At 39.6% G+C, this 27,294-nt stretch overlaps 1 protein-coding gene and 1 pseudogene across 3 annotated transcripts in view; both read right to left on the bottom strand.

Annotated features, from left to right (window-relative positions):
- LOC147829679 (large ribosomal subunit protein P1 pseudogene) overlaps positions 1-17,202 on the bottom strand; it is a 41,677-nt pseudogene extending 24,475 nt beyond the window's left edge. The window contains exon 1 of the transcript XR_015448757.1: positions 1-17,202. This exon is cut by the window's left edge and continues 24,475 nt beyond it. The product of XR_015448757.1 is annotated as a large ribosomal subunit protein P1 pseudogene (transcript).
- The window catches only part of Cdk14 (cyclin dependent kinase 14), a 617,491-nt gene extending 593,432 nt beyond the window's left edge, over positions 1-24,059 (bottom strand). The window contains exons 1-2 of one of the 2 annotated variants that reach the window (XM_021242623.2): positions 23,920-24,059; positions 17,209-17,240 (exon numbers count right to left, since the gene is read on the bottom strand). In XM_021242623.2, the coding sequence (XP_021098282.1) occupies positions 17,209-17,240; positions 23,920-24,010 (123 nt within the window). In that variant the 5' untranslated portion in view covers positions 24,011-24,059. The remainder of the gene's footprint in view (positions 1-17,208; positions 17,241-23,919) is intronic. The other variant, XM_087204731.1, reaches the window with a different exon arrangement.
- Between the last annotated feature and the right edge of the window lie 3,235 nt (positions 24,060-27,294).

Below are 27,294 nucleotides of genomic sequence, written 5' to 3' on the forward strand. Positions count from 1 at the left end.
CACATATGAGTCTAATAAAGGAAAAGAACTTGCACAATCACAAACTCTAGAAAGAAAAATGAAAGAAGATGCAGACAACAAAAATCTGAAAACCAAGAAAGCAAAGAATTTTTCCAAAAATTATAACACAAGAAAGCCAGTTAGCTGATGAGTGGCATATAATTACACTACTAATGGGAACTACGAATATTCATTACATACCACCCATAAATGGAGCAACTGAAAACCAGAGAGTTCAGATGGGACAAAAAAAATCAGAAAGCTTACAAAAAGAAAGATAGTTTGGATATAGCTCAGTGGTACAGCCCTTGTCTAGCATGCACAAGATCCCTAGCACCAGAATAAAAAGAGAAAGAAAATAAAATTTTTAAAAAGAAATCTAGAAGAGCATGAAGCCACAGATAATATTGTTTAAGTAAAGAGCCTTGGGTGGAAACTTTGATCTAAGATAAAATAGGATGATAGAGAAGGAATTTCCTTACACAAGGTAAATAAATGAAGAGCATAAACTACTCAGAATGACAGGAAGAGCCTTCAGTAAAAACAGTCAAGGTAGTCTGCTTATAACATGCTCAGAATAAGAATACTGTCTCCACAATCACTAATAAGGTTAGCAGATATTGCCCTACCCTCCTATCCCCTCTCTCCCCACACAGAGAAAGGACAACCCCAGATACAAATCCAGGTTGTTGTGGGGTTTTTTAAAATCTTAGAACCAAAGGAAAAAAACAGATACAAATAGAATTAACCCCAAAAGATGTGCTCGGTGAGCATAAATTTTTTTAATCCAATTACAAGCTGAGGGCTTCAGAGAAAGGTCACCATACTGGGTTTAATAGTTTATCTAGATGTTTGCAGCTCAGTACAGAAAATCCACAGGTTGAAGCTGCTGATACACACACTTATGAGCAAAACAACTACCACGTAAGTGAAGTTATTGTATTTTTTTTAAACGTGCACAGATTATTCTAAATTATTGTTTCCAAACATACAATTGGGGCAAAAAAAAGACATGGGTTTAAAATTATGGACAATGCACAATATCTGGCATGTATTCTTTAATTAATAAGATTCCTTAAGGCAAATGCCACAGTATTTATAGCAAGTAACTAAGCAAGAAAATCAATTTGTTTGCAGCATTTTCATTTTGTACTTTGTATCTCAATTAGTCCTACTGTCAAGGATTACCCTAATACATTTGGCATTAATTTGCAACTTAAAAGTTACAACTCAAACAGGGCTTGGTGGTGCATGCTTGTAATCCCAGCACTTGGGAGGCTGAGGCAGGATTGCTGTGAGTTCAAGCTGGAAGCCAGCCTGGGCTTCATAGTGAATTCAAGGCCAGCTTGTTATAGTTTGTATCTCGATGTCCCCCACAAAGCCTCACATAGTCATAGGTGGGGGTTTTCAGAGGTGGCTGGATCTAGGGTGTGTGATATTGGGATCAAGGATGTGATGCTGGGATTGATTCATGGTGAGATGCTAGGATTAAGTGTGTGCTACCCAAGGGAAGACAGCCTGGATAAAATATAAGAGACTGAAAGAGCACTACAGTAGTGGTCACTTGCTGCTTGCTACTTTGCTGTTTTGCTGTCTTCTGCCCACCATGAACTGTTTCTCCTCTGTGATCCCATCCCCCTCTGCTATGCCACCCTGCCTTGCAACCAGCCACTATGGACTGAAACCTCTACATACTGTGACTAAATAAACCTTCCTCCCTTTAACTTTGGATGTTGGGTATTTTTGTCTCAGGAAGGAGAAAAGTAGCTAAAACAACAGTAAATGTGACTCAATCATCATTCACAGTAAGAAACTTTCACCATTCCTTTTCAGCCCCTAACAATCCATCAGGCTCTCTCAGTTGCTATGGTATTTTAGCTGAGGGGTTTGTGCAGGTTAACCTTTGTTCTGAAACCACTGGCCCTGTGACCCTGTGCTACTTGCTTAACTTTTCTAAACTATAGTTTCTCTATTTATAAAAATGGAAATAATAATGCCAATATTATTGGGGAAAATCAAATAAAATACATAAGGAAAAAACACTTAAGATTCATCCCTATCAACAAGTAATTTGTGAATTCCTATAACTGGGGGGGGGGTACAACTTACACAAACAAACTCACCAAAAAAGATCCCAAAAATTTTAGCTGTTCATCCTTTCAAGACACATTACTCAGCACTACTAGGTACAAAGGATTGTGCTAAACAACTTATATCTGGAGAGATCTGGAAACGCTGCCTCTCCCCATAGGAACCTTATATTCTTACAGGGGGAAAGGGAGATGACTTTAAAGATACAAACATCTGCTCAGACAACAAGTACTGAGATCTTGATACTGAGTGACTATAAGAAGAAAACACATGATGAAGACAACATATGATTACTCAACTCATAAACATAGAACACATGGACAACCAGAACTTGGAGAAGGAGGACTGGTTAAATCATCCCAGCTAATCCCCTTTCACAAAAGGAGCTGGCAAAGAAAGCACTCTGAGGAGGGTGAGCCCTGACTCTCCTCCTAAAAACTCAGCCTGAGTGCAGGAAGTGCAACAAGACCAAGTCCTGATGGGTCACAGGAGATGGAAACTACTGGTTCCAGGCTAATCCAGGCTAAGCCATTGCCAGAGGGGGAGGCTGCTAAGCAGGGCCAGTCCTCTTCTCCATGCATTTGCTTCTTCCCTTCCCTGTGAGTGCCAGGGTACTTGGCTCATCAGTGCAGCCACTCAGGCTGGAAGGCACCCTGCAGGGGCCTTGTGCCTCTGTGAGGAGGGCCCAAAGCACAGAATAAAAGCTTAGCCAGGCCACCAGGCTTCTGGGAGCCTCAGTTTACTCACTTAGAAAAGGAAGATAAATATAGCTCTAGACCCAGAGAACTGTGAGAATTAAGATCATTCATGTGAGCGTTCCACTGCTCCCAGCCCAGAGGAAGGGGCTTCTGGGCTGATGTTCCACCACTCCCAGTGCAGAGGAAGTGAGCTGCATGGGCACCAACAGCACCCCCTCTCCCCTGTCAAAATGAGAAGACACATAAACAAGTCTGAAAACCAGACTTCCAGATCACCTACAGCAACCCCAAAGGAAAATGAGATGGAACACTCTAATACTCAACCACGAGGACTCCTTGAACTGGCAACAAAAGAGGATCTGGAAAAAATGAAATCAGAAATAATTTCTCAGATAACAGCAGAGATTGTGCTCATAGTGCAAGACATGATTGATAAATCTAGAGAGGAGCTGAGGAACATGATGGAATCCCAAGATAGGAAACAAATGGAAACCATAAAACAGATGCGAACAGATTTCCAGGAGATGAAAAACTCCGCTGAAAGTATACACAGCAGAATGAGACAATGTGAGGACAGAATTTCAGATATAGAAGACAAGATTGCAATTAGTGACTAGGAAAAGAAAAGTTGCCTTAAAATTGTAAGGGACCATGAGAAATCAATCAAGCAACTGCTAGACAATGCAAAGAAGAATAACATAAGACTGCTTGGAGTCAATGAAGAAACAGGAGAGAGTGCAAATGACATAAAAAACTGTTCACAGAAATGATGGCAGAAAACTTCCCAAGCAGGGGAAAAGAACTTGACATACAGATAAGTAAAGCATATAGGACTCCAACTAGCCTTGATCATAAAAAAACTACACATAGGCATATAATTGTTAAGATACCAGAAACCCAACAGAAGAACAAAGTTCTACAAGCAGTTAGAGAAAAGAAACAAATCACATACAAAGGCAAGCCCATCAGAATCACAGCAGACTTCTCAGTGCACACCCTCAAGGCAAGAAGAGCTTGGAGAGACATATTCCAAGCCCTAAAGGAAAACAGCCTCCAACCCAGACTGATATACCCTGCAAAACTATCTTTCAAAATTGATGGAGAAATCAGATACTTTCATGACAAAGAGCATCTTAGGAACTTCATGAAAATCAAACCGGCATTCCAAAAAATTTTAGACAATATCCTAGGAAAAGACAATGAGGATCACAAGCCCAGGAAGCAAAGCAGAATGAAAACATCAGGTGTGACAAGAAATTAAATGTAAAGGGGGAGAATCCAACAAAAAGAAAAAGTCATGACAATGATAAGTCAATATGTATCAGTTATAACCATCAGTTAATGGTCTCAACTCACCAATCAAAGGAAATAGACTGGCAGAATGGGTCAAGAGGCAAGATCCAGCAATATGCTGCATACAAGAAACACAATTCAAAAAGAAACTCATAGACTGAGAGTTAAAGGGTGGAAAACAGTACTCCATGCGACCGAAACCCAAAAAAAACCAGGAGCAGCTATTCTCTTTGCAGATCAAGTGGATTTCAAGCCAACACTGATTAAGAGAGATGAAGAAGGACACTACATCCTTGTGGAGGGAATAATCCAAGAGGAAGAGATGACAATCATAAATATATATGCACCAAAAGCTAGTGCACTCAGCTATATAAAACAAATACTAACGGACATGAAAAGTCATATATGTACTAATACAACAGTAGTGGGGTACCTCAATACCCCACTGTCAAAAATAGATAGATCAACTAGACAAAAAATAAGTAATGAAATACTAGAACTCAATCGAACTCTTGCACAAATGAACTTAACAGATGTTTACAGAGTGTTCCACCCCACAAAATCAGAATACACATTCTTTTCAGCTGCACATGGGTCATTCTCCAAAATAGAACACATACTCTCTCATAAAACATGTATAAGTAAGTGCAAAGGAATTGAAGTTATCCCTTGTATATTATCAGACCATAGTGTGATGAAAATTGGAGCTCAATAGCAAAAGAAACCACAAAAATTTCATAAACACATGGAAATTGAACAGCACACTTCTGAATAACCAATGGGTCACAGATGAAATTAAAGAAGAAATCAGATATTTAAAAAAAAAAAAATAGAACACATGGAATTGAGACAAATGGGCTTCCATAGCCAGACAACGGATATGTTCCAGAAGTAGAACCAGAGATCCTACCAGGCATGCACCAAGCCAGAACTGAGTCAGCAAAAGAAGATTCTTCTTCACTTTCCACCAGGATAATCCTCATCAGTCTTTCTGGAAACCCCTGTCACTATACGTACACTGTGGTGTGATGTATGTAGCTCTTGTTTCTTTGTAAAACATTAGTTAAGAGTGTTCACAGAGGCTCTTGTCTTACAGGATGTAAAAATTCCACCCACCAATAACCACCTGGTAGGCACACACCACCAGTATACATTCTTGCTGCCATATCCAGTGAGCACAAAGTCACAGAAAAACCACTGTGATGGGCAAGAGGGGGACATGATAGCAGGAAGCCTAAGTTTGAACCTCACAGCCTCGTGTCCTCATCTTTAAAAGGAGGAGGTTTCTAAAATAAGACTGCCCATGATACAGCTGGACAGTGCTATGTGTCCCTGAGCCTGGGCCCACAGATGTGAGGACTCTCACAGAGAGGAGAAGGACATGAGTGTCACGCACAGGCTACACTGAACATGACAGGTGCTGAGATCTGTGTGTGAAGCAATACTGTCTGCCCAGTGCGGAGACCTTTTAAAGGATTTACAAGCATTACTTGATTAATCCTCACAACTTTGTCAGAGATTATTATCCTTGCTGCACAGATAAGGAAAAGAAGACTCTGAGGAGACATCACATAGACTGTAAATGGTAGGGGCTGTAAGGAGGAAGGAAGAAGGAGGAAGATTGCAAAACTTCTGCTCCTCGGCTTTCCACTCACCACTCGACAGGGTGGCAGCCACACTGAGAGCATGCCGAGTGAAAACCAAAGAGGCACGGGCCAATCCACTGATTGAGCAAAAAAGAAATCTCTAAGCCCAACGAATGGCTAAATAATTCCTGTGACTCACATCCGTCTTCTTCATCCCCAAAACAGACATCCCACTAAAAGTTCATAAATATTTCTCAAGTCTCCAGCAGGACATAAATGGCAAGCTATAACTGCAACGCCTTGTAGGACACGGACACACCTCTGGCTTCCATTACAATAGTATGTAACATATATGCACCAATGGATAAGGAGATGCCAGCCAGAGCACAAAGAAAGAGGAACACTTCTTTCTTTCAACATAAACTTAAAAATTCCTCAAAATAGCTTTCAAATAATTAAACATAATTGGCAATCATCTAACATAGCACTTAAAAACTCATCAACAAAACTTACTGTAAAAAGTTTTCAAGCTTGGCATGGAGCTACATGCCTATAATCTCAGCACTCAAGGGCTAAGGCAAAAGGATTATAAATTTGAGACCAGACTGGGCTACACAGTGTGACTTCATCTCAAAAGGGAAAAAGAAAAGCAATGGATGACTTTTTAGTTATTTGATATGTAGAGAAGTTAGTATTTTATATCCTATCTTCATTAAAATTTTAATATTATAGGGCCGGGATTTAGCTCAGCAGCACAGCACCTGCCTGGCAAGTGTGAGATCCTGACTTTGATGCTTGGTTAAAAAAAAAAAGAAAAAAAATTATTATAAAAATATTCATGTGAGACCTAAAGCAAAAGAACAGCTTTCATTTAGAAAGTTACAACATCAAGAGGAAAAAATCTAACAAAACTGTTTCACAGAATACTGGAAAGGAAGATATTTTTAAAATACTGTTTGCAGGGCCGGGAATTTAGCTAAGTGGCACCATGCCTGCCTCACAAGCACAAAGTCCTGACTTCAATCCCTGATACCAAAAAAAAATACAATAAGATAATAAATTAAATAAAATACTATTTGCAGATGACTTGATTATGTATCTAGAAAACTCAAATAAAACCTCTGAAAAATACTGAAAGCAACAGAACTTAGTAAAAATAATGAAATATAAACTTTTAAAAAATCAATAAAGTAAAATTTTCAAAACTGATTCTTATTCTTAATATTTTTATAAGATGCCTCAAAATTAAGGCAGATTATTTTAAAAGCAAGTCACTAAGGTGAAAAGAGCAACTTTATGAAGGGATCTTTATTAAAAGAAAAAAAAAAGACATGAACAACCCTTGGACATATGTTCCTGCAAAGGGAGACTTTTTTGCTAAATAGCAAATTCTATTTTGCTAAACTTCTAATTTTTCTATATTACTTGTATTCTTTTACCTTTCCATTAGTGGCCAGGTGTTATTTTATAATGTAATCATGTAACACTATTAAAATTAACAACAATAAAATATAAACAAATAAATGTAATCTTTTAGTTTTCAGGTTGTATATTTAATCAAATAGCCAGTATTCTTAAACCCCTGCATATGTGTAAACTGGGTTATTAGAAATGGGTTAAGGGAAAATCCATTTTCTGTTCCCCCTTCTGTCTCTCTTAGACAGAATCTATCTTTCTCTCAATAAATTTTTCCTACTCTTAGAAAAAAAAAAAAGAAATGTCTTTAAAAGAACTAGCAATGTTGTCTCATATAACCAAAACTGAGCAGTAAACACAGAGAAACAAGATAAAACTGACTTAGCTTCATTTATTTCCCTCTCTTTACCTTCAAGATAAATATAATTCAAGGTGAAAGAAATAGACATTACAACCAGGATCTGCACAATGAACTAGCCACCAGCCTCAAAGGAGAAATGCCCAGAAAAAGTGGCAACTGCTTTGAGGCTCTCAAGTGGACCTTAAATGCTTCCCAAACAAACAGCAGGAAAGGTTGGCAAATGCATTCGTTTTTAAAGTAAATATTAACTTAATGAGTTTAGTGACCCAATGATCCTGTTCTCTTGAGATCTTTACTTTCGTACTCATTCTCATCAAAGGGAAGGAAAAAAAGGGCCACTAATTAGGAGCAAATTCTCCTACTTCGAAAGCAAATGGGACCAGAGAAGAGTCTGAAATTATTCTGTATTCCTCACATCTACTCAACTCAAGTAATGGTAAAAGCAGAAGATAAAATCAGTGAAGTGACACACACACACACCAGAACTAGTCATAAACACTGTGGGAACAAAGCAGAAAGGACCTGGTCGTTACAGAACATCTCCATCTCCTGTCTGCAGCTTTTTCCTTCTTCTTCCCTTGCCAGCACTGCTCATGTGCCAGAAGAGGACTGTGTCTCCCTCCGGGCAAGGATGGCGCCCAAAGGTCACTAACTTTCTAAATCCAGAGCCTGGGCTGTGAAGGGTTCCGGGCAGAGGACACTCCATGGCTGACAGCTGAACCATTCACTATAGACAAGATGGACTTATCCATTTGTCCCCACCAAAACCAAACCATTTTCAGAAGAAAAAAGGAAAGAAGAAAATCCACTTATATTGAAACAAGAGGGACAAGAAAAAAAAAGATGGACCATTTCTTTTCTCAGCACACAAGCTACCAATAAAAAAGAACAAAAACTATTTTATCTCTCTTCCCCCCGGGCCTGCACAGTCTTTCACCTTTCTTTCTAACACGTAACTATTTAAAAGATCTGCCATTTCCCCTATATTCTTAACCTTACAAAGATTTTGGCTATTTCAACAGGAAATAAATGTGACAGTGGGGTTGTTTCACAGGCACAAGCTATTAATCCAAGTTTATATATTCAGGACTCGAAGAAAAAGGATACATTTATTATCTGGAAATTTCTTCTCAATATTAACCATTTTGCCTTGTTCAGTGCAGGCAGTTTATACCCACTGAAACATGTTCTGACACTGTTTTCTGCACATGCTAGTTAAGACACACATCTACGTCATTTTCACTGTGTTTCCCAGTGTCTGTAGTTCATGTCGGCGTCCAACAGCTAGCCCTCCATAATCTATACTATCTGCAGAACTCTAACGTTCAGCCAGAAATTCTTATTAAGCAAATTACTACTAAAAGGATCAACTTCTATCTCACCAAATAATTCCACCCAATTCCCACCTGAATACAGACAAAAATGGCAATACAAGCATAGCACGGTTTAATACAACCTTGAAAATGAAATCTGAAATGTAAAGAATAATTTAGAAAAGAGACTCCCTTGATTTCACAATAAGTAGTCAACTACATTTTCTTCAGCAACATTTTTATTCATATAGTATTTAATCGTCTTAAGCCTTAGTCTCCCTTCAGTAAAATAAGTATAACTTTGCTAAAAAATGAGAGATCTACTGTAGAAATCTGGTTTGATTATCACGTCTTAAGAGAAAACTATACATCTGCTAGAATTCCTACCAAACATCAACTGCTTCTCTGTAAAAACATAGTCCTTCCCAGTCTGTATGCTGCTACCACATAGGAACTGTGTGGTATCTCTCTCTTCTCCTGGCCAGGAGCCAGGTAATATACTCCACATACTCTGGAAGAACAGAGACAAGGCTGAAATCCTGGATTAAATCACTTTCTAGCTGAGGGACTGTGAGCAAATCACAATATCACTGGTCTCTACTTTCATATTATCCTTTCCCTGTATTTCCTTTTTTTGGATTTTTCCCACACAGAGAGACGATTTAGATCTTACAAACCTGAGGTGATACTCTACATACAAATGGCTGCTTTCATTTAACACTGTAGTTTTTACTTTACGCTTTTTAGTACTTATACAATTTCTTCAATAAATATAATTTTCTTATTAGCAAACACTAAAATTATCCAGTGAAAAAATATGTAATGGGATAAAAGATAAAGTTCTGAAACCGAAAAAACGTTCCAGTGCATTCAGTATGGCTGGCTGCTGCCTGAGAAATATTCAAATGGAAGAAAATGTATATATACAGTGATGTAAAAAGAAAAATAAAGGAAATGTTTAAGATGGTGAAAGTCAGACCATTAGCTGCAGTCATCCAATTAATGTCAGTTATATGGATTTTAATTTTTTATATTCTTATAATTACACAGAAGCTAGTAAGGGCACACACTGTAATTTGCAGAATATCTTGCAAAGTATGTATTTTTTTCTTTTTAGGACTAAAGTAACTTGCCATTGCACAAGTAACATACTATGTAGATAAAGTAATGCCAAATCACTTGGGGAAAGTTCTGAACTCAATTAAGGCACCTGGGGACAGGCCATATGTTACCAAGCCTTTTGCACACCTGAACCCCAATATCTAATGACCCAAGAATGCTCATGTAAAGATTAGTCTGCCTTGTAATAGAAGGCAATCAAGCACTGCAGAACATTGTCTATCATATTCACTTGAAAACAATACAAAGAAAGCTACAGAGCTGAATATTTAAAATAAATGAGCACCTAAAAAAGAACTTCCAACTAATGCCTTGAATGATAATTATTAACATATAATTTTATCTCATCTATCTTATTTCTTCTTTATCTACAATTCTTTTAAATTAATGAAAAATGTTTTCATTAAAACAAAAAAGTAACAATAGGTAAGTCATTTGTACCCGTCATAGAATAATGATTACTTACCCTTTTGTTACCTGTCACTGCCTTAGTTTTTTCTTTTGGCTAAAACATCTAGAATATTAACATGATACTGATAACTGCACTATCGTAGAACTAAGACAACTAAATTTTCTGAATCAAAAATCAGAAACCATGACCTGAAATCAATAGCTAGTCCAAAACCTCTAGACTACATATACTAATATCCATCTGCATTTCCTTTGCAATACTTCAGTACTAGGTACTTTTATGCTTTTTCACCCTTGAGGGGTTTGACACACTCCCAAAGATAACCCTGGCTGACTACAGCAGCAGTGTGTGTGCTGGCGCAGGCAAGTGAAGAGGCCCCACCAACATCTTCAGGTGCAGTTAGGAAATGCTCAGCCTCCACCTCTGGCAAGGCCCCTCAGTGCCTTCTATCACTGCCACAATCTTCTGTTTTGCAAATCCTTTAAAACAGAGTAAATAACGCTCAGACATTACTAACTCACAGTCACGGTCTGGCCTTAAGGCAAGTATCAAAAGGAACACATTTCAGTTTGTTTCCACCAAGACGTATGTCATCGGCGCTAATTTCAGACTTGGCACATTCCCACAGGCAAACTCTGGGACTTGCCAAATCCCTAGTACTCAATTGCAGCTCTGCCCCTTTCCTTCCCACTCCAGAGAACCATCAAAACATAACTGAGAGGCCAGACTCAGAGACTTTCTTTTTTAAAGAAACTACTTGCACACTTCAATATTTCAGCTGACTGGAACCCAGGGCTACAACATGTTTGAGGTCTGCTAGTCTAGAATGGTAATTCTCAAACCTAAATATGAAGAAATCTTTCAAACATCACACTCTCCAAACATCTCACATGAGTGTGTGCACAGGTTTAGAAAAAACAAACAAGCAGATAGAAATGGAGATTCCAAGTCTCCTAGGGCTGTCTGTCCAATCCCAACTTCAATATTAGAAGAATGCTTTGTAAAGCTTGAAAAAAAGTGGGTTTTTTTTTTTAATCAATGAAAAGCCAAATACGTACTTCCTGATATATTTTAGCCTAGGTATATAAGTATACATTAGAACAACTTTTTTCTACTTTAACTACATGATCATAAAAATCTTAAAAAGACTTTTTTAACATATTCCTTACCCATACATATATTTAGTATCATATAATTTAGAGTAGTTAAGAAAAACTAAAAATTTAAAACTATATTATAAGTTAAAATAATAACCAAAAATGATTTATACATTAAAATAAGACTCAGAAGGGGGAAAAATGAGTATTATTTTTACTGTCTTTAAATGGTGAAAAACTTCTGCAAAAAAGAGATAATGCTGTGTCCTGAAGAAATTAAGCTTGCAAATTGAGGGCAAACTGCTAGTTCCAATATTTTGTAGTTATGCCATTTGTAAATTTTATGACAATGATAATAAGAGGTATCTTTGGTCTATTAAAACTCTAGTGCAGACCTCCAACCCCAGGCCTTAGAAAATGTGGCGACTCCCCCACCACCACCCCGCCTTGGTCATTTCAACTACCATTACGGCTGTTTGTGTGAAAAGTCAACTGTCTCAGCCACAACCAAGCAACTTAAGGACTTGGAAATCAGGGGCTATCATTCCAGTCAGAAAGAAAATTTCTTTCTTGTTGAAGAAAACAATAAGATCTTACGCTGCACTGAAGCACAACATCCAAGGTTAGCTTCCTACAAGTGAGTCAAACACGCAAATCCAAGCACTGCCCCTCAGGAGCACTCACCAGCCCTCCAGCAGAGCTGTCCTGCAGCCTAGAGCTGGCCTTCGGGACACTCCGAGGCACTACAGCAGAAAGAGGGCCATTCGTGGGCTCTCAGTTTCTGCAACAGTCTGACTTTTGGGGAAAGAGGAATTTGAAAGTGACTAATTCTCCCAAATGTCATACATTCTGCATTTTGTGACATGTACTTCCTCTCTAAATCTTTGCAGCACTACCCAGACATTCTAGCCACTGTCTGGGAGTAGATATAATTATGGTAATTATGTCTACCATAATTAGGGAGATGGTAAATCTGATCAAACATTTATAGAAAGAAAAAACTGAGGCACAGAAAGTTTTAAACATTAGAAAATGTGAACTAAGTTTCCAATAAGAGAATCAAGGAGCAAGTAAGGTACCCTTTCAATCACCCAGAGTGTGTGGAATTTGAAATATGATTTCCTGGATTTCTGCCATAATCAAATCAAAGGTCTGGGGTTGGAAGTCTACACTAGATTTCTATGGGATCGGTTCTTAGCATCCAGTGCTGATGGATCTGACCATGGTAAAAATAAAACAGGATATAAAATAATACAAATAATAAAATAATACAAATTTTTTTTTGTTTACTATAAAAGAAAGACTGACACTCTGCCCAGGATCAACACAGAAAGAGGCTAGAAGCTGGTCAACCAAAGAATGCCCAGAAGACTGACTGCTGTGCCTGACCAGATCAAGAATCAGACTGAGAGCACATCTAGTCTGATGCAGCCAGACACCAATAAGCACTTGAGGCACAAATCTTTAAACAGGGAAGAGTGTGACAATAAAATTATCTAGGAAGGCTGAAATGGGGCTGTGAGAGATGGAGCAGCAAGACCAATGAAGAGGTTATTGAGACAAAAATACGTAAAAGTGATAAGGTTCTGAACTGAAATGATAGCAGCTGGAAGATAACGCAGACACTAAAATAAGAGATGCTGTGCTATGCCACACCTTGAGGGTCCAAACACCAAAAGGTTGGGGGAAAGGACCTAAAACTAAAAAAGTATTTTTTTTTACTTGGATTAGTTCATCCAAGTAAAAAACATAGATTAAGCCAACAGAACATAAATTGGCTAACATTTTTTTTAGTCAGGGCCCAAACATACAACGAATGAAGGGCATTTTTGAAATGTCCTCTCTCCAATCATGATGATCTTCAGCAAAATTCCCTATCATTTGCTTATCACTGTAAATATCTGAAGCCCTCAACATCTAATGTCTAAACTGTTCACGTGCACACATGCACACACACTCACACAGATACACAAGGTCTACTTTACAATAAGCAGTAGCACACAGTTCCTGAATATAATTTCAGGCTGTTCTGAACATCAGCAGTCAAGGTATTTCAGCCTGAGAAAGAAAAAATGAATGAATGGATGAATTCCTTTTTCTCCTTTTTCAAGGACAAACATTACAGCCATTCTAAAAATACCCTCTATCTGAGTCAGGGAGCAGTAATTCAACTCCAACTTAGGGCTCTGCTGAAGGTGGTTGCTCCCTGAGATAAGGAGCCTTAGCTCATAAACAGTAAGGAGAGGGCTGCCACACCTTGCTGCATAGTTGAGAAACTGCCTCAACACCCAAGTTTTCAGATTCAAATACAAATTGAATTCCAATGGACTGCAGAACTCCCCACGCCAGAAGGGAAGGGGGAAATCCATGAGTTCAAGAAAACTTCTACCATTATAATCTAAAAATGATCATGGAAGAATTCAGTTATTTCCTATTTATATAAGCACATACCTGGTGCTTACTTGTTTTTTTTGGAGACAGGGTCTCACTACAGAGTTCAAGCTGGCCTTGAACTTACTATGTAGCACATGCTGGCCTCAAACTTGCAGCAATTCTCCAGCCTCAGCCACCCAAGTGCTAGTATTATCAGCATGCACCACTACAATGCCTGGTTAACTATTCTGATTTTGATAAAAGTGCAATTTTATATTAGATGAATGCTACATTTAGAGCTACAAAGCAGTCTGATTATCACAGTTCAATTGATTGGCTTTTACAAATAAGAAAGCTGAGGTTGAGGTAAGTTAAATAACTTGCTCAAATTGCTAGCATCACATGAGAATCTGCTGCCTGACAGCAGGTCCATCGCTCTCAACTCCTCTGCAACAGATGTTTACTCACACATATTTGACAGATATTTACTGAATGTTAACCATGTGTAACACAGCCAGGATGACAAAGCTGAAAGTAATCATACCTTCATCAAATCTAGAAGATGGTAGGTTTTAGATAATATCTTCACAGTTTTAATGCACAAATTATCACACAAAGCTTCATTTGGGATATTACATTAGTATCTGAAATGAACTCTCATCATAGCCCTAATTCTTTTTTTTTTTTTTACCTGTTCAGTTTTTATTGAACATGTTACAAAATAAGATTTAGTCAAAGAGACCAAAGCCCATGCTGTCGTCAGACTCCTCAGATTCTTCTTTCTATGCTTCCATCTTCTTCTCCTCAGCTGGGGCAGCAGCGGTGGAGAAGGCAGGGCTTCCTGCAGGTGCAGCACCAGCTGCAGAAGCAGGGCCACCAGCCCCTACATTACAGATGAGGCTCCCAATGTTGACATTGGCCAGGGCCTTTGCAAATAAACCAGGCCAAAAAAGGTTCGACATTGACACCAGCCACTTTAATGAGGGCATTGATCTTATCCTCCGTGACTGTCACCTCGTCGTCATGCAGGATAAGGGTGGAGTACATGCAGGCGAGCTCAGAGATGGAGGCCATGCTGCAGGCTGCCTGGCACAGTGCTAGTAGCTGAATGAAGTGAGTGCCTCACCTCAACTCAGCCTTAGCTCCCTGGGAAGAATCGAGCACCTTGGCAGCAGCTGAGGAAAGGGACCATAGCCCTAATTCTTAAGGAACAATTGAATCCTTCCCAACTTTCTACAGCTCTTTCAGCTACAGCAGTTTGACACCATGGTAAGAAGTCTGCACCATGATGACAATGACGATAAAATCAATGAGGATGACAGTACCGATTATAAAACATATAGTATATATGTCAGCTATTATTCTGGAGGGGGGTGTTGATCCTCTCAAATCCCTGAAGAGGGTTCTACTACTATTACCTTTATTTCACAAAATGTGTGGAATGAATACATCAACTGCTCAGAGGTGGCTGCATTAGGGTTCATACCTGGCCATGCCCTGCCTTCACTGCCACTACCATTCAGACTCATGGCCCTGGGCTATTCTTTAACCGGAATGTGCCCTGCTCCTCTGGATCTTAATTTCCTCATCTGTAAAATGATGGGATGGGGAAATGAAAATTTCCAATGGCTCTTCTAGGTTTAGCATTCTTCGATTTACTAACTTAAGATATTTAACTAATCTCTTGTTCCACAGAAGAAGGAAAACACTGCATAAACGGCTAAGAATGATTTAACTCCAAATCACAAAATCCAAACCTTGGACTACACAGAGGCCTCAAAATAATATAAACTCAGGAGAGCAGTTGTACTGATGTCCTTATCCTATATACCCTTAACCTTCATGTAGGCTGAAGTCTCAGTTTTGTTTGTTAAAGTTAATGGTACCTAGAATTACATGACAGATAACACATACTCATTAACAATCATTTAAACAAGAAAAGTTTTTTAAGTTCCTACTGATTAGGAGGAGCCTGTAAAAACATGGGAAAACATATTTTCCCATGTTTTAAAGGGGAAAAGTAGGCTATAATAATGGACTATGATTTTAAAACAAGGAAAAAGAAGCTAGAATACTCAACAGTGATTGTACCTAGATAGCAGCATTTAGGAGATTTTTTTCCTTCTTTTCTTTTTTTTTTATATTTTTGTAAGCTTAAGTTACCACCATAATTAGAGGGGAGAACTTTTTTATAGAGAAAGAAAAGGTGTCCAACATTCTCACACTGATTTTTCCTGAGCAGAAAGAAGATACTCCCCTAAAAACATAGCAGTACAACATAGTGGAAATTCCAGAACTGCAGGTTTGGGGAGAAACACCATTACTACCTACTATGGATGAGGAAGAAAAGAAATTCTTCTATTGCTTCAGGTCTAGAAGAATTAAGTTTTAGGGTGCACTGCAGGAATGCTAGCAGGAGGAGTTGCTCTGGAGTCCAGGGACACAGCTTTGTAGAACTCGGCCCAGGAAAAAATGAACAGGTGTAGCCAACGAAACAGCACACCATGACAGCCAAGTGCCAGCGCATCCAGAACTCCCGGGCTTGAACAGCTTCTCCTTGAGTGGATTTGCCATGCACTAGGACCAGCCATGTGGCCACAGGGTCAGTCCATGAACATGAACTCCCCATCCTCACTGAAGCACTACCCAAGGCAGAGAGAGGACCGGTAGCACATTTTATGGGTATTAAATAATCAAACCAAACCAATCTATGCTTTCATTGGGCAGTGGGCTAAGCACTTTATGCAGACACATCTTTGCTTATCTATGAATACACTCACGAAACATACACACGTGGCCAGATTACAGCACAGATCAATGCTGTGGCTTTGGATGGTTATAATGAAACACCTCCTCCTATGGCGTTTTGAAAACAGTAATGCAAACTCAGGGAACAGTACAACTTAAAAAATCACATTCAGAATGCTATTATTTACATACAAATCCTCAGCCTTTTTTATTACCTCACAGCAAGTAGATAAAGACGTGTCTGATACACAAAGAAAAGGGAAACTAGTACAGGAAACTTCAACTCCTCCTTCAGGAGACTTAACAGACAATGTGTGGCAGCAACACCACTCACATCCTGAGTCAGCTGAGGTCTGCAGGGGCGCCATCATGGCCAGCTTACCAACAGCTGCAGACTGCCCATAGCACATGCCTCGCAATGGGCTTCTCCAGTGCTATCGCCCGACAAGAACTCGGACCAAGGCCTGGTTGTGTCCTCCAGTTAGTTTGTTTATTGATTTATAAAGACATGTTTCCAATGATGCCTGTAAAACTCAGCTGAATGACTTTAAAACTTGAAAACAATGAAGTGTAACTACATACACAAATGTTATCTCTTGTTTATTTTAAGGCATTTGTTTCTAAGTGCTAAGTTGGTAGCTATCAACTTTACCTAATGGTAATTAAATACAGTGAACATCAGATAAAGAAATTTAGCTTACCTCATCAAAGGTGGTGTCATCTTTCTTCAAAGCTGTAAAATAAAAAGGGAAAGGTAACAGTTATTGTGAAACATCCTAAAGAGACTAAATATCTACGTTCTAGAAAACAGAAAAGAAAGAAGAAAAAAATCAGTGTGGTGTTTTCATTTCAAAAAGTAAAACTGTACCCCAGTGTGAATAACAATGTTATGATACAAATACGAAAACGGCAAATGAGAAAGAATTGCACAGCATGCATCTTTATGAAATATTTTTCATAAATATGCAATGGAACTATCTTCCCAAACGTGGAAAAGAAGTATACATATCTCTTCTCTAGTTGAACATGCTTTACTCAAAGTATGAAAGAAGCACAAAGTAATCTTACAGAAATTTCCCCTTAAAATCCTGGGTTTTTTAGCATGGTGCAAGGTCTTTCCAAAGTAATTGTTATGATGAAAAACACTTTTTAAAGAGCAAAACAAAAGACAGAAGATAGAAAACAACAAGATAAACTACGTAGGGATGAGAAGGGGACGTGGCTTGTAGGGCAGAAAGGGAAGCAAGAAGCATCAAGAGGCAAAATCTACCTGTACCACACAATGAATGCAATGTGCTGCAACCATGTTAATAAAGGGGAAAACGTTCTCCACAAATGTTAATGAATTTCACAATCTTCTTTTAAAAAAAGATGATATCCACTCTCCACAGCATCCTAAATGACATTACCATATTTCAAAAACTTAAAGCACATCAATAAGACTAAGCATGTAAAATAAGCATTGCAAAATAAGAGATACACTTCAAACATTTCAACATAATAAAATTTATAATAAAGGCTTTTCTAAGGAAAAAAATACATTCAGAGTATTCTGTAAGATCAGCAAATATTTCAAATTTATTTGAAATACAAGTAGGTTTGGAACTAGAATTTTATCAGTTTTGATAAAGATAAAAAATAATATCACTTATGGTTGGCCAACATAAAATCCTACAATTATTTACAATGCTTCATAGAAATAGAAATGCACAAAGTACTAATTTATCTGAAACTACTGCTTGCAGAAATGTTTCAAATTTAGAGAACTAAGCTTGCATGTCTACTGTCTATATTAGATAGTCTTAGCCTGGTTAGGACTTGGGTGGCTATTATTTAGAAAGCTATTTTATAACAAAAGCAATGAAAAGCAAACTAATTTGGTAATTAGCTCTGAGAAAAGTAATGTGCCTAAAATAAAGCTATCATATAAAAGTTAATAAGATATATACTCTCAGTAACCATTTTCTCCATTTCATAGGATAAATTTGTTTTTCCAAAAGGATCAAGACTATGTAACTGTGATAGTAAGTTAAGGAAAATAAAACATTCCTGAAAATTTGGGTCTTAGTCTTTCCCTTTCGCCCAGGAAACTGACCTATAGTAGATATTTTTATTTTATTAAAGAACAATTTATTTTGAATGGAAGGGAAAAAAAACAGACAGTTCTTTGTCCCAGTCTCAAATAGTTAATTCTGCATTTATACTTGTAGGTTTTATTAGAAAACTGACATAATTCACATTTAATTTTTAAAAAATTATTTTGATGGAAAAGTGTAAAACTCTAGATGATTCCTACCAGCTACACTTTCAGTACAAGTTAACTTCAAACATAGAAGGCTCTCTAATAGCATAGTAAACAATGCTATTAAGAGTATATGTACTCCCAACTCACTCAACCCAAGGTATACCCTTTAATTAACAGACTAGTGAATCCCTTACAAAATATTAGTGATATAATTCTAAATATAGACAAGTTCCTTAATCAAAAAGAAAACCAAATTTTTGGAATAAGAAATGAACAGCTCACTGATTTCAAATAAAAAGTTCCATGTAAGCAAGTTTCATATCTAGCTCACTTAACCAAGATTCACGGAGCACATACTATAGGACTATCATGCAAGATGAAAAGTTTCAGCAGATAGGTGTAATTCAGAGAACAAACTTTTAAAGATACTTTCTGTACTCTCAACATTATAAAAGTTCTGGAATTTCAGCCATGTGCTCTCTTAAACAAAGCTGAACCACAGATGATATCCTCCCTTTGGGAACCGCAAACATGGAATATAGACCCTCAAACTGAGAAACGAAGATAGCAGAAAACCAGAATGTCTTGGACATCCAGATTGGGCCATTTCCTGCTTTCTTCCTAAGTCCAGACAATTTTCCCAACCTCCTGGATAAAGAAATGGGAAACTGGAGGTAGCAAGAGAAGGAGAAAGTAAAAATGAAATCACAGGTGTATTGGCTAAGATATAAGGAGCGGGAACCCAGAGTCTCTCCCCTGCAGAACACTCACAAGTCCAGAGTACAATAGGGGAGAACACTTTAGACCAAGGAGCCCATAACCTAACTGAAATCTTTCATTGTTCGACTGACACCTTACTTGATTTCTTCTAAGTATTGAATCCTTCCCTGAAAAGCAGTTAACAGGGACAACAAAGACCAATTAAAGTGTCCTTGCCAGATATTTATCAGGTCAATGATGAATACACTCTGACCTAAACATGCACCACAACATCTTGTTATTGATTACATTCCTTGATCGTCATTAATCATTTACGTAAATGTAAAACCACAACTGTCTTCAAGGATATTGGGAATAACAAGCATATTGCATTATTCTAGATTGACAAAAGGTATATAGTAAACCATTTAAGGTGACCAGATATTCTACTCAGTGCTCTGGTTAGATGTTGCTCTCTCTAAAGCTTCCCATAACTTTACCAAGATAAAATAGTGCTCTTCTTATGGTCTCCTAACAGCAAATTTCACTAATCTACAAGGTAGATTTTATATTGTCAATGTCTGTTCATTAGTTTGTTTTCCCTTAAAATCCTTGTGGACAGGGGAGCAGACACCACGGGCAGCAAATCTGAGTGCCAGGACATTATCTAGCACACAGAAGGTATTCAATAATACACTGCTGAATGAATGAGTCCTACCTCAATGATAATAGGAGGGCACCTTGAGATAACACTGAAGTTTTGGAAATGTGAAAACACATTTTTCTGTCTTATGGAAGAGTTATTGATATAAATTTTATTTTGTAATTTTCACATTATTTTTGTGTGTGTGTGGTGCTGGGGAGCAAACTCACAGCCTTGCATGCTCGACCACTGAGCTATATACCCCAGGCCCAAATTAAAACCTGAAACTTCACTGGGAAAAGATATGGTGCCACAGTTAAATTCTGTGTCTGAACCTTTAACCTTACATTTCTCTTTTCTGACAGGAGGAGTTCATCATATGACAGCTGGGTTCTAGGATTATACAGTTACAGCACAAGGTAACGAACCCAAAAATTCAGTGTAATCCCAGCCTCATCTTTTTATTCAGTTCTCTCATAAATTACGTCCTTTAAAGAAATGCTACACATAAGTTCATCTCAAATATTGCAGAGCATAACTTCCTTTCTCTAGGACTAGATCCAAATAAGTGTGAAGAAATGCATTCAAATGAATATGAAGAAATGTCAGTTTGACCTTAATCATGCACTAGCTATTACACAGAGCCTTTCTCCTCCATTCAAAAATGGAAAAGAAACAAGGAAAGAAGAAATGGATTTTAATATATTTAAACAATTCAATAATTAAATCCCCATTTGTCATTGTTAGCCTAGATGTGAAAAAAAATTGTGAAACTACTAATTCCAAACTAGGAACCATACCGACACTATTTAGTGGAAAACCATAAATACTACTGAAACTGATGGCTGACTTTAAAATTCAATTACACACATCTTATAAAAGAACCATGGCCATATTATACCCACTCCCTGGCAGAAGTCATAAATTAGAACACGATGGCTTAAAAGCTAATGCGTTTTACTAGATCTTTTATAATGCAATAATCTAAGATCAACTGGGATTGGGGTTGGGGTGGCTGGTGACAAAATCTGCAAGATCTCTGATGGGTGAATAAACTAAACATCAGCATTTCTACTTCCTGTATTCAGAATTGCTATTATTAATAATAAACACTGTCTGGGTACCACATCCTTTCAAACACTGCTCTCATTTTGCATAAATAATTAGTAATTTCTTATGGCTAAACAATGATATTGCACAATTTAAGAAATAACAAGCTATATTTTTGAATCATACTAAGAAAGCAAAATGAAGTCAGTATGCTTAGTCCAAAAACCATTTTAGACTGGTTAAAGGGAATGAACACATTACAATATTGGATTACTCAATGACAGTAAATCACTCTTTGATCTCACGAATGGGGGACAGAAGGGACAACAGAGATAAACAGAGAAAGCAGAAGGAATAACAACAGCCTCCAGTATTGATTTTCACCAAGCGATAGATATTGATCAGGTATTTTAGGTATTCTGTCTCATTTAATCTTCACAACAACATCATGACTATTAACAGATGAGAACTCTGGGGTTTGGGGATTACTACCAGTTGTCCAAGACACACAGGGAAAATGGGGCTCAAACCCATGACTTCCTCACTCTAAAACCCATCTTGTTTTCAGACGGGCTACTACAAAGTCAAGGGCCATTTTCCCCCTTTCTCTCGCTTCCTACCTGTAAGATCATTTACATCAGTGTAATATAATCCCTGATATAATGACAACATATTGTGAACATTTACTGAGCCTTTACTACATACCACACAGGACATCATACGCATTACTTCATAAGTGCCAACAACAAAACTGAGGCATACATAAAAACTGAAGCTCAAAGAACCCGAGGGACCTGTCCAAGGTCACTCAGCTAAAGAGTGGCAACACCTGGAAGCCCCAATGTGCCTGACAAACAGCCCACATGTGGCTTACGCACTACATAAGCCCATAGTAAAACCTCAATTCGACAGCCTCTCACACTTTAAAATCCTTAGAATGAATTCAGTACTTTGGATTTTGCAAAAACAAATCAAGAAAATAAGTAAAAAATATTTATTTTTCTGTAATTCTATTTCTAATGAATATTCTGGGCTTAGTATACATATATCTACAATCACTTAAAACTTCAATAATTCCTTTTACAGTATTCCACAATGAAATGTGCTATTCAGAATCACAGACCTCCTCCAATTCAAAAAAAAGTCAATTATGCTCACTGCACTGTACCATTTCCTAAAGAGAGGATATAAAATCCACTAGATCTTAGAAGACATTTTTAACAAGAGCTGGGCTCAAAAGGAGGTTCACATCACTAAACCTCAGTAAGCTAGAAAATCCAATTAACTGTAATATCCCATTTGTCAGCATTGTACTTAATCCAAATTTTACTGATTGTCAATCAAAACTGTGAAATAATTTAAAAATAATTTTTATACTAATGCTCTTGATTTCTTACTGAGACTCAACTGTAATGAATTATTTAACACAAAACTGGAGGGGTTCCAACAGAGTCATTACCATTAGTAAATACATAGTTAATGTGTTTGAGAACAGGGCTTAATGGACTCCAGAACCTGTCTCTGACCGTTTGGGTCAGAGTATGAAACATCCCTGTTAATAATGCACAAGACTCAACACCCTGCTCTCTCACATTCTTCTTAGACCCAAATTTCATTTGAATGTAGGGACTGCCCATTCTCATTTCAAACTTTGAAGAGGCAAACTACAAATAGCCAATACATGCAATAAATAAAAGCAGGATGAAATACTGGTTTCAGAACATAAATTTACAGTCATCTTGGAAGAGATTTTGTATACCACCACAAAAATTTAAATTAAAAACATCCAAAAAAGATCAAATTTTGATTGGTTTTCTCTAACTTGAAGAAAGTCTGCATATTTTATATTGAATGCGTGGAAGGAGGATTGTAATATTCACTGGCACTCCAGGATTTTTTTAAGGAATTAGCACATTTATGATTAATTTTTATTAACACCTTCATTAACATGGACGACGTATGAAACAAAGGCTCAAGGTTTCTTAGGCACTTTTTTGTTGTTGTTTTGTAGTATTTTCCTTGCTGAACGCAGTTAGATATATTAATGAAAGTTATGACAGCATAAGGAGGCAGCTACATCTTCAGGTTCAAAAGGGTTTTCTATGCTCAAAATCCAACCAACCCATTCCACATGACACTGCTGTCATCTGTGTAGCCTATGACGTGACGTATCTTTAAGTATCCTAATCATTCCTAGGCCGGTTTTTGTTAATTGGTTGGCTTACAGACAATAGCCCCTACGCTCCAGTAAGTGGACCAAGTTCAGGAGACCATTCTAAACCTCCAACAACTTCACAACGCGCATTTGTCTCCAGCAGCTGAAGATACAGAGACCTCGGGACTGAACACCCTGGCCTCGCTTTCTAGGACCCGAAGTACCGAACAAAAGGTCCCGAGGTATCTGTCCCACTTCCCTTTCGGTTAGATGTGTTTCTCAAAACCAGGCCACAATCCAACATTTCACCAATTTCTAAAGCTGAATTAGTGGCAAGACACCCAATACCAAAGCCTGCGCGCAGAAAGCCGAGAGAGCGGGGCGGTCGCGCAGCCTCGGCGCCGGGGTCCGGGTGTCCCCCAGCGCGTCCCGCGGGCGCCGAAGGCTGAGCCCGGCGGGGAAGAGGAGCCGGGACCGAAGCTGGAACAGCCCGCGCGCACCCCACCCTCGGGGAGAGAGCACCTCTGCCGCCCGGGGCTGCGCCCTCCTCTCGGTCCGCGGCCACGGGTACAGCCGCGGCCGGGGCAGGGCGCGGGCGGCCAGGACGGACGGCCACTCACCAATGCGGCTGAAACTCTCCGACAAAGTTCTCCGCAACTTCTTCATCTTGCCGATCTTCTCGGCCGGCTGCGGCTCAATGAGGTCGCACATCTGGGCGACGCGGGACCCCGGCAACTTCCCCAAACTGGTCCAGAGCGCAGCGCAGACAACGGCGCGGGCGCGCGGCGCGGGGACAGGGAGGCGGCGCCTCCGCCCGGCTGCTGCTCCTCCTCCGCCTCCTTCCCGGCCGGAGGCGCCACGCGGGGCTGGGGCTCGGGTTGGGGCTCAGGCTGGGGTGGCGCGGCCTGGCCGGGCGCGGGCGGAGGGCGCTCTACGCTCTGCCGGGGGCCGCCGTGCAGGACGCGCGCCTCCCCGCCCGCTTCATTTTCCCTCCTTTGTAGCCAGAGGAGCGCGGCCGGCGGGGGTCGGCTCGGAGAGGAGGCGGCGGCGGCGACTCGGGGACCGCGCGGAACCCGGGGACTGAAAGCGCGGGCGCGGAGAAGTTCGCAGCCTCAAGTCGCGCTGTGGCCGGCCCCGCCGCCCCGCCTAGTCTCCGCCTCGTCCTCTCCTCCCCTTGGCGAAGGCCCCTGGCTCGGGACCCCAGCGCGACCCCGGCTCCGCGTTCCAAGCGCGCGGCTCTGCGGCCCTGCGGCCCGCTGGCTCCCGACGGCGCCCCCTCCCGGCCGCCCGCGCGCCTCCCGCCCACGCGCAAGGACCACGGCCCTGATGCGCACCGGCCCCACGACTCTGAGGCAGAGCGAGGGCGGCTTCCCCGTGCCACCCGCGGAGTCGGGCCGGGCCTCCTGGGCGGGCGCCGTGTGGTCCACCTTGGGACTCCTGGAGGGAGAATAGAAATGTTTCTTAATTTTGCAAAGCAGCGGTGAAGTTAAAAGCCGCCGAGGTAAAGGTGCCCACTTTGAAATCTAGGGCAGAAGCTGAAGCTTTGGCTGAAACCCCAGAAGGCAGGACTCTGTCTCTGCCCCTCGACCCGGTGTCTGACACTGGGTGACAAGAATGGAAAAGCAACTGGTTTCTGATATCAATATCCTGTTCTGCAGAGAATGCCGAATACAGCCCTTAGACTTTTGTATCTTTTTTTTTTAAAATAATATACCTCTGAATTAGAAGACTTAGAGGCTAAGAAAGATTGACTTCATTTTCCCCCACCTCAAAAACAATGATCTTTGCAAAAGGAGTAGGGAGTAGTTTATGAAATCCCAGGACAAACAGTTCTGGCAGCGAAAGCACCTTGTCTTCATTCCAATAAAGTGCGGTGCAGCTGGAACCCCAAACGTCAGTCTCCCAGGGGAAAGAGGAGGAAGACGGGGGCGGGCCTAGAAGTGTTGATTTGGGGCCAGTGAAGGCCATATGAATAGAAATATTAGCAATCCAGTCATCTGGCTTTTTGAGCAATAGGAGCTTGCCTGGGCGTGACCACGCTGTTCAGTTTAAAGGAAGTTTTGGGAGTCTGTGTTTTTTTAAAAGATTTTTATCTTAACTTGTTCCCTGCCTTCCTTAAATGTGAGGTGAAATACTGGAATATGAATTTGTTCTGCCCTGCACTGAGCACATTACAGGATCTTTATAGATTGCTGCTAAGAGGCAGGAAGACAAGCCAAGCACAGGCGGAGAAGGCCAGGAGTTCTCTAGGAAAGTCAGTATGAGTGGAAACAGCAAGGCTGTTGGATCCTGGAGGCCCTAGCTAGATAATTACAGACAGCACCAACTGTGGCCTCATACAGGAAAAAGTTTTGACTTTTACCACTTCCTCAGATTAGTTAGGGAGAAAGTTGTAAACAGTGATGAATGAAAAAAAAAAGCAAGCAATCAAAACACTGACAGGTTCTAGGAGTCAATGAGATGAAGATACAGCCACTAATGTAATAAACTTTGACAACTCTGGCTGTGGCTGTGGTATTATTCATGCTGATGCTGGCCGTTTCAAACATAGTGTCCATGTGTTAATATATGTTTACCTCCCTAATATTTCTGACTTTTGAAAAAAATGGTCAATTTTTGCTTACATAAATTACGATCTATTCATCCAAAGCTATAGTATGCAACCATTTGTTAAACTAGAATAGATTAACATGTACTGATATGTAAGTATATCTAGGGCAAGTGGTATAAAATGTTTAATATTAAACTGAAAAAAATACAAAGACATCCATATGTTTCTGTATGTTTGGAAAATTCTAGAAAAAAAAGAACAGTAAGCAACCCTCCATTATATGTTGATCTGTTCCCTTTCTTGGTTGTATATTAAAGTGGCAAATTTTGCAAGAAACTGTAGTACAAAGAAGGAAATTAACATCATTATAATTCAACTCTTTGTATAGTTACTTGTTTCACATTTGCCTTCACCTCAATTTTAAGATCCCTGCTAGGGACCCTAAGTAGGGGGAAATGCTATGCCTATTTCATAGAGGACATGATTTAAATGTCAAATGAACATAGAGTGGATTGCTGTCTCTGTGTTGTCTTTGGAAACAAAGATGACTCCCCACCATCTGTGTGGCACATGTGTTTTCAGCAGTATCTGTGCTGGTTCTGCTTCTCAACTTCTGGTTCAGAAGGTAGTAACTGTGGACAGCCTAAATTACAGGTCCAGTGACTGAGTACAAAAAGATAAGCTCATCTGAGGGTTTGGCTCACCCTGAGTTGACCTGAACTCAGACTCAGCAATTAAAGCATGCACGTTTATTAGGCCTGGAACCATAACAATAGGGAGTAGGGACCCAGGACTTCTCAAGCCTAGTCCCTACTCCACAACTAAGTGGTGTATGGCCTTCGGCAAATGGTGATTTACACTGGATCCTCGAAATTCATGGAGGTCACATTCCTAGAGCACCTGCAAATTGTGAAAAACTGTGAATTTCAGATATGATCAGAAAAATCCCTATAAATGCTTCTCTTCATAGTTTATACCCTAAATATGCTATGTCTCCCACAGTTATGTAATTTAATTTAATAAAATACCGTGTTAATAAAGCCATAGAAGGTACAGGGCGTTTTGGCAGCATCTTAGGGCTCTTAAGGCTTTAAGAACAAAACTAAGGACACTTGAGACTGCTACACATGGTACAGCAATCTGTTATGATGCAGGAATGCTGGTGCATCTGCCTGAGGTGGGTTACAGGGCAGTAGCCAATCAGGAGCAAAGAGAACTGAATAATGCTCTCAGATTGGCTACTTCCAAACCTCCCGCCAAAGAAACAGTTGTAGAGGATATTTGCAGTTTACACAAAATTGTGTGGGTTTCTGAGAACAATTATTAGTTAGCTTCAAAGTTAAAATCCATGAATAACCGAGGCCAAGAACTCTGAACAGCAATTTTGCAGGGGTATACTGCACCCACTTCCTGATCTATAAAATTAAAAGTTTAAACTATATGA

Source organism: Heterocephalus glaber, unplaced genomic scaffold, assembly GCF_053883595.1.
Source record: "Heterocephalus glaber isolate CG9 unplaced genomic scaffold, H.glaber_assembly_v1.0 deba00000546, whole genome shotgun sequence".
NCBI lineage: Eukaryota > Metazoa > Chordata > Mammalia > Rodentia > Bathyergidae > Heterocephalus > Heterocephalus glaber.